A 12,811-nucleotide genomic window follows, 5' to 3' on the forward strand; every position below is an offset into this window, starting at 1 on the left:
AGTTTACAGCTTGGGGGGTTTTTTAAGAGCAACCTTTGATACACGGAGTCATGAAGGTTCGCCTTAGATAATGACACTCAAACTTTTATTTTATCTGATTTGTTCTTCCTCATAGAGAATCACGAATGGAAAATAACTCTAGAATTAGATTTTCTCTCCTAGCAATTCTAGCTGACAGCATGAGAACAATTTCACTGTGATTTAAGCCAAGTGAAGGGAAGCTCTTACAAACACCATGTTTGCCTTGTACGCAAACACAATACAGATTGTCAGTTCAGTTTTATACCAAGTGCTTCTTGTTACAGGAAATCTGTAAGTCTATAGTAGGGCTGCCTTTGATTCCTCTTGGAATAAGGAGCTGCAAAATATTTAATTTACTGCTGTAAGTTCTCCTTTTTTTCTGTGTGTGCTGCTGTAGAGTATATTGCAGGCACACAAAAAGGTCTGTCGTTTATTGAGGTTCTGTTGGCAGTAGATGTACGAAATAGAAATGCTTTATAACCTTGACACAGTCTCAGCCTCTTGTTTTCCTGTTTCCTTTCTGGAGCATTCTTTCTCTGTATTTTTCCCTTTACTGTCTCTTTTTCCTAGAAGATTCAGGTATATGGTGGTAAACCTTCTTTTCCCTTGTTTTCCCTGCCCTTTTTTCTTGTTGATGACTTGTATGTTACAGACATAGTAACGTTCTGCTTTGAAAATGCTGCAATATGATTTCAGAGGATGCCTTTCTTAATTACCTAGGCTTTTCTCCATATAGTTGCTTTATGTTTGTCAGAAAATTTGATCCAAGGAAACTGATATTGTTGTCCTGGAAAAATATTAGGAATAGAAATGAATTTGAGAAAATTGCCAGAAGGTCTTGCTACAGTGGCTAAAAGGAAAATCTCCTCATACTGCAGTATTCTGGTTCAGTAAAACATTACTATACACAAGCTTCTGCATTAGCTAACATGTAGTACCCCATTCACCAAACACTCTGAAGTTCACATAGTTTCTGTTAAGCACACATATTACCATATGTATTAACAGAAAATATGAGTAGTATGTTCTGTTGTGGAAGTATACATTTTAGTCTTCATTTTTTGCTAATGTGTCAGTGCTGGTTTGGATCTGGTTATTCATTTTAATTTCTCATCCTAGTTATTGTGCTTCCTTTTCTTTTAAGTTTGCATAAGTTTACATTGGTTTCGTTCCTTGATTTTTGCCATCTCTCTTGCTCTGCAGCTTGAGAGGCATAGCCTTACCTTGGTGCATGTGGGTTAGATCTTCTCATTTCCTCATGCAACAAGATAATAGTATGGATATTTTAGAATTTATCTCAATCCATATTTAACATCCTAACTACACAAGCAGAAAAAATGTATAGGTTTATGGAGGGTGGAAAAAGTTTTATGTAGGGGAAAATAAGATGAAGAAGAGAGAAATTCCTAAATACTTGACTTCTTGAGCTATTCTCTAAACCAGAGAAAGTCTTGAAAATAAAGATTTCTTTTAAAATACTTTTGATCTTGGGTTGCATTGGCTGATTTGCATCAGCTTCTAAATCTGTGTCTGTTAAAAAAAAAAAGAAATTGTACCAAAATTGGTGGGTAGAATTCAAATGAAATGATGTCTTTAAGAATAATAAATGGTTTCAAAACAGTGGTAACATGGTATTCATAACGCTGCAGCAACCTTCCAGTTACAAACTTTGCTCTCTCTGACCAAGCTGTGCAAATTTGGAGGTCCAACAGCTTTCAGTCTCATGTCTACATCCACTGATTTAAATAAAATATTAGAAGAATGCTACTTCCAGAGACTGGGTTGCCAAAAAGAATGCTTACAGATGGAGCAGACCGGGTGAGGTTGCAAGCAAAGGCAAAGCTTTCTGAGCAAACTCTGTCCCATGCTGTGGGGAGGTTTCTTTTAGTCAGGAGAGAGAAGAAAAATAATTCTGAGAAGTTGTATATGGGACTCTTCTGCCTTGTACTGACAGCTGATACCTTTTCAGGCTGATGTCATAAGTGGTATGAATTTTGTGCGATGGCTTTATGCCATTTTTTGTTCTCTTTTGACAGGACAAATCAAACTGCTCTTATTCAAAGCTGGGAGAATTATATAATGACCTTTTTAGGTCAGATGTGCAATATGGAAGACATTTACATTTTGTAGTTCAACTCAAAAGAAAACTACTCCAATGTGTCATTTAAAAACTTTTAGTTCATGAAACTTCTGCTTAAAAACAAACTCTAATTCAATCTGCAAATTATTGGTTTTGTGTAAGCATTTCTCTGTGTGTCTGTTTTACCAAAATCCAGCACTTACAGTAACATTAGTGTTGTAGCTCCTTTGCTATTCACTGACTTGTTTTTAGAGTTAAAATCCTCTGCTCATTTTTCTCATTCGTTTTGCTACCCCTTTCTTCTCTTCAGCTACTGTTGAGGCTATTGAGGCTGATGAAGGTAAATTGGCCAGTCCCCTTTCTGTTGGTGCCACAACAGATAAGGGCTCTGCTGGGTGTATTCATTTTGCTGTAGCTTGTACAGATTGTGTGGGTGTTGGGCTAACAATTGTGGCTCGGTATTAACCAAAATGTAATTGCTTTAAAGGGGAAAATGTTTTTTTGGTTTTTCTTTCTGTTGCTGCTGTTGAGGTTTTTTTTCTTTCTGAAAGTTACAATTACATTAGAATTGCTGTATGTTGAACTAAGCACTGAGTAATGCCATAGGAGGAGATCAGGGAACTTGGATTTCATGGGACATAACTCGGCAGCAGCTCGTAAACGCTTTGTGACACATAGCTCCAAAGCTGTGTGCTGGAGGCTGGCTCTGGTCTCTGCCTCAAACTATTCTCAGAGATCTCTCATCGAGGAAAACACACAGCATTTTATAAAATTCTCTCTTTTTGTTGGTTCGTTTCTTTTCCCCTTTTTCTTTTTTTTTTTTGCCTCAGTTTGTTTCATTTCTTTTAGGTCACTAGTAAAAAATTTTTATTGGTCTTTTGTTACAGTTCAGCATGTTTCTGTTTCTCTTTAAAAGTAAAACAACATGAGACATTTGTCTGCAAGACGTCTGCTTCCTCTGGTAGTGGCAGTTTACACACTGGATATTTACATTAGAGCAAGCATTAACACAGGCACCATTTTAGCTACAAAATATAAAATGACTGGCTGCCTTGGAAGATTTCTGAACATTCAGTAATGAAAACTATGGTGTTTTGTTGACAGACCTCTAATTTAACCCTTAAGCAATTTTTAATGCTACAGTTAAAATAGAAGTAACAATGTATTGCAATGTACATGCACAATATTCATTCAGCATTCTAAAGTTTTGGAAGAAGACTTTTCAGAATTCCCCTTTAAAACAAAATTCTTCAGTTGTATTTTGTTCTTGCCCCTCTCAAATTTTCTGTGGGTATTTTTTTTCTTAGTGAATTTAAAAAAAATAAAATCTGATTATTGCTGTCCATTGATAAGATGTGCCCTTTTGGCCAGTCGAATTTGTTTTTGAATTTTGTAAAGCAGTGAATAAAATTACAGAACAAACAAGTAAGAGAAAATACAACTGCTTTCTAAATAGCAGTGAGTAAGCTGCTATTTATGTTGGAATTACCTATTCCTATTGGCAATCTCTAATCTGCAGTGTGCATTCTTGTTGACAGTTTGGCTGTTTTCTGTGATTTTCTGTGACTATGTGTTGTGTTTTAGTATACTCTTAATGTAACCTGCTAATACTCGTTGTCTGACTAGCAACTACAGCAGAGCACCTTCCTTAGTGTTACAGATGATAATGTGTCTACTTGAAATCCAATCGATTGAACGTGCCCCCAATGTGCACCCTTCCAGTTTATTCTTGATTTGCCCTCCTTGCTAGTTAGACACTGTCACCATATTCACAACGGCTAGTCTACACAGATGAAGCTGCGATGGAGAAAAAGTTTGACCCTTTACCAGTTGTCCCTCTGCAGTTTGATTTAGGGCCCAGTAACACCAGCTGGGCTGTGCTACTGGCAAGCTCCAGGACTCAGCAAGTGTTTCAGCTTCAACACAGCCATCCATTAAACTATTGCTTTAAGGGGTTGGCCTGGGTGCTTGTTGGGCATCTTCATTTTTGTGGTAGAAGATAAATTTTTTAAAAAAACCCAAGCCAATCCTTAAGAAAACTCACTCTAGAGCCTGTTCTGTTTTCACTGCTCCATCCCTGCTCACTTGACTAATCACCATTATGTTGTTGTTGTTTTTCTGAGTTGAAGTGAACATGAATATATACATGTTAAAACCCATGCACTTCACAAAGTTCCAATATATCATTTGTGAAACTGGCTAAAGAACTAAATCCTGAGGCAAACAGGATCTATCAATTTTCACAGGAGTGGCTGTCAAAACTATCAGCATGAAAACACTTCTCTCGCTTCCCCTCAAAATGCAAGGAGTGGTAGATTAGTACCAGGGATGTTCTGGGGTTTTGGGTGTGTTTGCTTTTATTTTTTTAACAGAAGTTACCAGCTTGTCCAGAACCAGGACTGCATATTTGAAGGAGAGCAGGAGTACTTTGGGGTAAAAAAAAAAATATAAAAAGGGAGAAGAAATATTGAATTTAATCTTGGCAACTCCCCTACCATTTGTAGTTTCCTGGTACTAAAACACCATTTCTGCTCTAAGGTGTGTTATGATAGAGGCATAGCAGAAGTGCCAGTTCTGGAAATCCAGTGTATTGATTTGGTGCAGATAAGAGAAAAACACACAGAGGCTATGGCAAATTATCTATGGAGCTGTGACCTGCTGTTTGCCTACAGAGCTTTTTTCTCTTTTGCTTTAAATCTAAAGATCTTCAACACTTCAATTAAAGAGAGAATAAAATTAAATCAAAATTACATTCTATTGATACATTCTCCAGCCTGTGGCTCCCCTCTGAGGCTGGTGTGGCCTCACTAATGTTGCTGCTGAAGGGCAGATCAAAAGTCCTCAGGATCAGTTGGAACTTTGGTCCTCTGTCAGTGTGTTTCCAAAGCTAAACTGTTAAGAATGTGCCAAAATGACAACATCCCAGGTCCATGTTGCACAGCGTTACTGCTGTTTGACTCAAGCTGCTTTCTAGAAGTCCAGGGATGTGTCTGGGAGGGTAATTCCCCAAGCGAGCGACAAGCAGCTCACCTATGTTGAGAACATAAGGCAACCTGTTGAAGGTCACCTCGGATCTCCCATAGCCATAGCTTTAATGTACATGCCACAAACTGGCCTCACCATGTCATCACCATCCATAACTACCCCCTGCTTTTTTCTCCAATCTTTCAAAGCCAGGTGGGAGTTTTGCCTGGTTAAGGTTGTTCTGGCGAGGTGCTATGTCCTTAAGGCTGTAAGTGATGACGGCAAATGCTAACTCACCAGCTCACGGCTGTGCCCTCAGCATGGCTCCTAATTGCAAACTGTAGTTTCATGTCAGCATCTTAGAGTTCTAAGCTGAACCCCAGTGGACCGACAAAATATCGGAAGCTGATCGTGTTGAAAAAAAAAAAATCTTTGTGTTGCACAAGACAGTGGTGGTTAACCCCCAGCTCTCTCTTGAGTACGGTAAGGAGTTGGTCGTGTTGTCAGATCTTGCCGCCTTCACAAAGAAGGACTTTCACACTTGTTGCTAAGTTGGGGGAAAAGCTGCTGAGAGTTTTACCTTGCTAATTTTACTTTTTAATAATCCTTTATTTAGCTATCAAAGGATTTTCACCCCAGCATAAGATCACTAGCTTCGAAGAGGCCAAAGGCTTAGATCGAATTAATGAGCGAATGCCTCCACGCAGAGACGTGCCATCCGATGCCAACCTTAACTCCATCAACAAGGCAATCTCCACAGAGACTAATGGCACGGACAGCAACGGCAGTAATAGCAGCAATATTCAGTGACCACTGTCCGGGAGGGGGGTTGAGCTGCAGGGCACAATGGGGTTGCTGCATATCAGCAGTGGGATGTTCTTGCCTCTGATAATAGCTTACTTGCTCTGGGGGCCAGGTGTTGGATTCAGTTTACAAAAATCATCTACGAAGAGATCGTCAACTTTAATTTGGTGGGAGGGGGGAGTGGGGGAGAGACACCTCCTTTGGATATGCCTTTAAATGCTTGTAGAAAAATGAAAGCTCATGCTGGTATATATTGCGAAGTTAGGGGAATGAACATGTTTTCCTACTGCATTGGGAACGTCTAGATATGTTACTGAAAGGCCTTTTATTATGTTACTGGACATGAAAACTTTGTTTAATTTCTTACTAACTATTGTACGTTTACAGTTGCAGCACTCAACATGGACAACATCGAAACATTTTTATCAAAATGTACAAACTAAATAAGGACTATTTATTGATAATGTTTTGCTACTCTTGTCAGACAATGGCTATGAAATAAATTAGGCAGTCTTTAAAAATATAGAGAAAAAAAGAAAAAAAAAAAGAATGTTGGGAATTTGTTTAAAATGCCAAAAAAAAAGAAAGAGAGAGAGTGAGAGAGCGAGCGAGAGCGACAGTTTAATTTTGTACAGATTATGCTTACCTCAGGTTTCTTTAGTGTGCTTCAATGCCCTTCTTTAAATATAACACTTATCTTACTAATTTGGCAGCAATTATCCTTTTCTTTGTTTAAAAAAAACTGGAATAATGATAACATTTATCTTTTTTTGCTGTTTATATTTAGGGGGGTTTGGTTTGGGAGGTTTTCTGGGGTTTTTTTGGTAAATCAAGTCTTGGTTGTGGCTTGCTGAATTTAAATATTTATGAGTGGTGCATTTTTAAGTATAGTGAACAAGACACCATATTAAGTGCAGTGAAAAGCATCTATATTCTGTAAAAATCTGCCTATGCATGTTTTTTAAGAAAAAAATGGCTGTATAGGCCTGTATGGGACTGTAATGCGCTTAGTGGTCTGACTTATACTGGAAATGTATGTATACTGGCGTACTTTATATTCTCTAAAAAAGAAATGCTTAATGCCTTTGAAATTTTGTAATCAAAAAAAAGCTTTGAAAAATCTAAGGGGGAGAGTATTCTTAAAGTTTTTAACATAAGCTTGTCAGTGCACATATAGATGGGTAGCATGTTTAGCAAACCTTGTGAAATTTAAATAAGTTTGTAGTTACATGTGAAATTCTAAATGCATGATAACTGTTAATGTCATAATGGTTTAGTCATTTTGTTCTGTTTTGTCATGTGCCACAAAATGTGTAATTTTTTCACTTTTTTCCCTTTGTATATCAGTTACGGGTTTCAACTGGTTCATTCTAAAAAAGAAAAGGAAACGAAACAAAACAGTCCATTGATATTTTTTAACAATTGTATAAGTGCCCAAGTAATTCACTACAGCCTACAGCCTTGCCTTTGTAATTTGACTTCGAAATGTTGGCAATCAAAGCATGCACTTGTAACAATGAAAGAAGCATTTTATATTACTACTCAATAAAAATGTGCATGAACTTAAGCATTCATCCCTTTCTTGCTGTCTCAGTCAGAAGCACACAGGCACCATGTGTGTGTGTGCTTCTTGCTCTTTTGCTTTGGACAGGAGAAGACCATCGGTGTAAGAGAAGAATGATTTGTTTCACGATTCAAGGTCAGTTCTTCCCTAAGAAAAAAATTCCTTAATTACCCAGCTGTTTTAGGCTACTGAATGTCTGCAGACTTCCCCCAAGTTCTGGTTAGAAAGTTGAGTTTTCATTAAAATGAGTAGGATGTATTGCACAAGTAGAGTGCACAAGTAAACATGTGCCCTCTGTGTGCTTTTCCCTTACCTGGAGTGTTCGAAAAGGTCAATTAGTATCATTTACAATGTACCTTAAAGGAAAAAAAAAAAATAATCAACAATTTCAGATTTTAAATGCTCTCTCTTTTAGTCAGAGGTGAACTGTCAAAGCTCTGCTTTCTCATTTTCTCCCTGTGTTCAGCATCCTTCCACAGTTCATCATCCTGCGAAGAACTGATGGACGATGTCAAATGGTGAGATGTTATGGGTGTTGCTTTAATCCTCCTTTCAGATACTGTTATTAAGTATAGGCTCAGTGCATGCTTTCTTGTATGCTTTTTCCACTTTAGGTCTTGTTAATTTTGGCAAAATATGGCACATGGCAAAAATAAAGAGGATTCATAATATCTGGCATGAGGAAGCTGGATCAATTTCATATTTAATTTTTCATTTCAGATTGTGTAGATACATAGCACAGGGGAGAGAGATGTAGAGTCTAACCATTCATCTGAGCAGTGAAGCTGTTCATCTGGTTAATGGGCATGGTCTCTGCAAAAAGGAATGCTGAAAGTTTGACTGCTTTCCTTGCCAGTTCAGTCCTGCATACGTGCTCACTAAACAACCATAGGTTACCTCAGGTAAGGTTTTTTTGTGGAGACATCTGAGCTAGTGCTTGGCAGGCACCCTGTGCAGCACAGGGCAGTACTGTTGGGCAGTACAGCAATGTGTGCTGTCTGCTTTCATTTAAGTCAGGCCCTGGCAGTTGCATGAACCAATTTGAGAGTAAGAAAGGTTTTTCTCTGCTCAGCAGTGACAGCCTGGCATAGACCTTAAGTCATGGTAGACCTAAAGTCTTGGTAGATTTAACCCAAAAGATCCATGCTACAAATCAGGGCTGCATTTGCATATACCTGCTATAGTTGCCAAATAGCTTGTGGATAAGCAAGGTAGCCCAGGATGAGTAATCCATTAGGAAATGTACAAAGTGTCTGGTCACAAAGGATATTTTTCAACTTTTTATATCGCAGAAGAATGAAAAATGTCCTGGGCATGCAAAATAGCAATGTCCTATGTGTCCAGGTAAAATGGCCTGGCTCTTTTCTGGAGCAAGCCCCAGTGTCCTACCTACCATAGGGCTGGTTCTGGACTGGCTCCAAGGGATAGTTTAAACTATAGTTAAATGTTCCTAAAAGGAGATTAAGTGCATTGGCTCTTAGCACATGTTTTCTGAAGATGGCATCATTCAAATTTCATCCAGGGTTTCCCCCAAAACTGCAGGAGGTTTAACCTTACTTAAGCTTGTTGCCAATATTGCCAACTATTGGGTATGGATCTAAATTCTTTCAGCATTTTCCTAGACAGCCTATTTTATTGCTCCATCTTCTGGAACTTCTAGAGGAGTATGGGTATAATTTCAATTTCTGACAATGTGGCCAGTAAAATTGAGGTCCAAAAACAGGGCTAAGAACAGGCACCAAAAGATGCTGCTTGTTGGCACAGTCCTGATCTCTGCCCTCTCTCACTTTAGCTCTGGATTTTAGTGAAACAGTGGCATTGGGATTGTAAAAAGAATTAAAATTTAGGGACTCTCTAGGTTCAAACTGAATTTACAATTTTAGTCCTTAGAAATCAGTTTCCCTTCCTTTTTGCAAGATACTGTTGCTCAGATTAGTCAGATCCATGAATCTTCCCACTTCCTTCACAAAGAGAGGGATGTGAGAATCAGCTATTCCAAATGTTAAGAAACCACAAGCACTGCAACAACTGTGGAAAATAGTTTGCAGATTGCTTTCTTAGTTGCTTTTGAAATGATTTTTGATCCCCCTAAAAGTGGCCATTTTAGGCATGCAAAAAGATGAACTTTCTGGCTCTTCAGTGATTTAGGAAAAAAGATGCCTATGTTCACATGTTTTCCTATGTTCATATGTACGTGAAAATGCAGAGAACTTGCAGCTACCTTCACGGGGTCACACAAAGGAGGAGTTGATGGAGCTAAAGGTAGGGGTTGGCTTTTGTGTCTTGCTGAGCTGACTTTGCAGTATCAAGCCTGGTAAGCGTTATAAAATATACGTGAGGCTCTGATTTTTTATATATTTTTAAAATAACTTGAGAGCAGTTTCAGTTTTACGTCCGACACCAGGTTTCATGAAGCTGACAGATAGCTGTGTGCTCTGGGCAGTAATCTGCCACAGCACATGATTGCAAAGGGAAGGGCTGCCTTGGCCTTGCCATCCCTGGCAGAAGCTTGTTTTAGGTAAAGTAACTTGGCAAAGAACGTGCTAAAGGACTGATTTTGCCAATAATGGGAAGCCTGCAGCCATGGTGGCAGACATGACAGCGTCTGCTCCTTTTTGGAGTCCCACTAGTGTCCATCACTAGTTGCTCTGGGCTTCCCAGGGGCCCCTCTCCCTTTTGGGCAGAGCCTGGTGTGGTCGTTTGCTGGAGGTTTGGATCTGCACTCCCAGTTAGGTGATTCTTACAGCAGCAAGACTTGAGCAGGAGGTGACAGTTTCATATTTAGCTATTACAACCCTGAGACAGTTGATGTAGACAACCATGCTGTGATCGAGCGAGTCCATTTCTCTCAGCGTTTGGGGACTTAATAATCTCTGTTGCCTTAAATAAGCAGTTGAACACTGTGACCTGGACTAATTTCCCAGGGTTTTATGCCAGAGGAGCCTGTATTGTTATAGAATCGAGACTCACTGAGGCTAGCAGGCACCACTGAGATCGGCCTCTCCAACCCAGTGGCTCACACAGGCTCAGCTGGAGCACGTTGCTTGGGGCCATGTACAGTCAGGTTTGGAGTATCTGTAAGAATGAAGACTACACAACCTCTCTGGGCAGCCTGTGCCAGTGCTTGACAGCTCTTACAGTAAAAAAGTTTTTTTTCTTACATTTAAAAATGCCCTGGATTTCAGTTTGTGCCTAATGCCTCTTGTCCTGTTGCCAGGCCTCGCTGAGAAGAGCCTGGTTTCATCGTTTTTACTCCCCCCACCAAGTGTTTGTACACCTTTTCTCCAGGCTGAGCAGTCGCAGTTCTCTCCATCTCTCCTCATAGGTCAAGTGTTCCAGTCTCTTAATCACCTTCATGGTCCTTTGCTGACCTCACTGCAGTAAGTCCATGTCTGCCTCGTGCTGGGGAGCCCAGACCTGGACACGGCTCTCCAGGTGTGTCTCACCAGTGCTGAGTTGAGGAAGGGTGAAGTTAAATTCCATGTCCTGGTTTCCTGTATACGCCATTAAATTTCTACAACATATATTTATGCCAATAATTTAAGACAAATGAAAACATTTCTGGTATTGTAAGTTGAAGAGATGGGAGCCGTACCTCAGAAAGTGGAAGAAGTGGAAGTACATTGCAGGTGCAGAGATGAGATGTACTAATATACAATCCAAGAAGGTAAGAGAAAATTAATGCTTCACTAGACTGACAGTGAAAGACTGGAATAATATTTGTTGCCAAATTTGGTAACAAATTTGATGGCCACATTATCCAGGTAAATATCAACTGCATTTGTCCTGTCCCCCACCTCCTGCTGATCCTTTAGAAGATGAAGAAGTCATAAAAAAAATCTGATCAATACTGTACAGAGGGAAATATTCCCTTCCTGGTTCACCAGGCAAGTGGCTGAAGCCCTGTAGCATGTGATTTGTATAAAGTCGTTATTGTAGTGCAGATCTGCATGTTTTCAGGACATCACATAAATGAGAGGTCTTGTGCCTCTCTGGGGAGGGAGAAGTAACCTTCTGAGGAGGTTACCTGAGGAGAAGGTAGTTTGTCTGTCACTTGGAGGTTTATTGGTTTCAGTACATATTTAATAAGCTTTGCACTCAGACTGCATTTTTCTAAGATGAGAAGAAAGCATACTCTGAAGGGAATATGGTGCTGACATTGTGGCTGAGCTTAAACAAGGCTTCAGAGCTGATGTTTAGGCAAAAGACTGAGGAAGGCCTGCAGCCATGGACCACAGTGCCAGAGAAACGAAAGGAATGAGGAGTGGGGCTGGCAGGAGAGCTTGGGATATTTATTTCTAAGTTGTCTTTGCTGATCATGGTCAAAAAGCAAGAGAAAATTTTTCCAGACACTTGAATAGAAAAAGCAAGGTTAAATAAGTGGGAAATGATGCAATGAGTGTAAGGGAGAGATTTAGAGTAGATGTATTGGCTAAAGAACCGTGGAAGGAAAGCCAAGAATGAGATTTAGTGTATGGAAACAAGAACTACAGGAGTCGAGACAGAAGCAAATTAAGAGTTTAAAGCACTTATTCCAGGAAAATGCAATAGTTTCTTTCCTAGTCACAATAGAAAATACCACATTTGCTTGCTTGTCAAATAGCAATGCTCTTTAACAGCTTTCTGAATGGGTGGTAAGTTTTGAAAATATGCTTGGAGAATATGTAAGTACAGAAATACCTATAAATAAGGAGCGACTGTGGGGCCATCAGGCTGTGCATAATCTTGTGCAAATATTTAAATCTTGAAGGAACTACTGACCAAAGCGTGTGTGAGAGGGGCTGTTTGCTACAGTACTATGTGAGAAACAGGAATAAGTTATGGATGTCAGGAGCATGTACATGGAAGTTAAAGTGCAAAGGAGCCAAATGAAGGGAAGAGTACAACTGTTGATGTTGGGAGAGGAAGTTCTGGATGGCAAAAAAGTTCCTCAGACGTAGCAGATAGAAATTTAGCAAAGCATGAATTGTTTGTAGCATTGTAAGTTGTTTCATGCTTCCCTTTTGCATCCTGTGCTGGTTTCAGCTGGGGTTAAACCACAACACCTATCTGTCCACCTTCAGCTTTCCATGGGAGACTAGGATTACTGGGGAAGATTGGGATTACTGAAGGGAATTGCTGCTGGAGGGAGCTCCTTCCACGTGTTTCTCTTCCTGTTTATTTTCCCTTCATTTTCTTTCTCAAGTTGTTTCATGCTTCCCTTTTGCATCCTGTGCTGGTTTCAGCTGGGGTTAAACCACAACACCTATCTGTCCACCTTCAGCTTTCCATGGGAGACTAGGATTACTGGGGAAGATTGGGATTACTGAAGGGAATTGCTGCTGGAGGGAGCTCCTTCCACGTGTTTCTCTTCCTGTTTATTTTCCCTTCATTTTCTT

At 39.7% G+C, this 12,811-nt stretch overlaps 1 protein-coding gene across 2 annotated transcripts in view; it reads left to right on the top strand.

Moving 5' to 3' along the window:
* The window catches only part of LOC103809918 (serine/threonine-protein phosphatase 2B catalytic subunit alpha isoform-like), a 7,822-nt gene extending 386 nt beyond the window's left edge, over nucleotides 1-7,436 (top strand). Inside the window, exons 2-3 of one of the 2 annotated variants that reach the window (XM_009082792.1) lie at nucleotides 2,412-2,441; nucleotides 5,682-7,436. In XM_009082792.1, coding sequence (XP_009081040.1) covers nucleotides 2,412-2,441; nucleotides 5,682-5,875 — 224 coding nt within the window. In that variant the 3' untranslated portion in view covers nucleotides 5,876-7,436. The remainder of the gene's footprint in view (nucleotides 1-2,411; nucleotides 2,442-5,681) is intronic. The other variant, XR_624799.1, reaches the window with a different exon arrangement.
* Nucleotides 7,437-12,811: the final 5,375 nt, after the last annotated feature.

The sequence above is a fragment of the Acanthisitta chloris genome, unplaced genomic scaffold, assembly GCF_000695815.1.
Source record: "Acanthisitta chloris isolate BGI_N310 unplaced genomic scaffold, ASM69581v1 scaffold459, whole genome shotgun sequence".
Lineage (NCBI taxonomy): Eukaryota > Metazoa > Chordata > Aves > Passeriformes > Acanthisittidae > Acanthisitta > Acanthisitta chloris.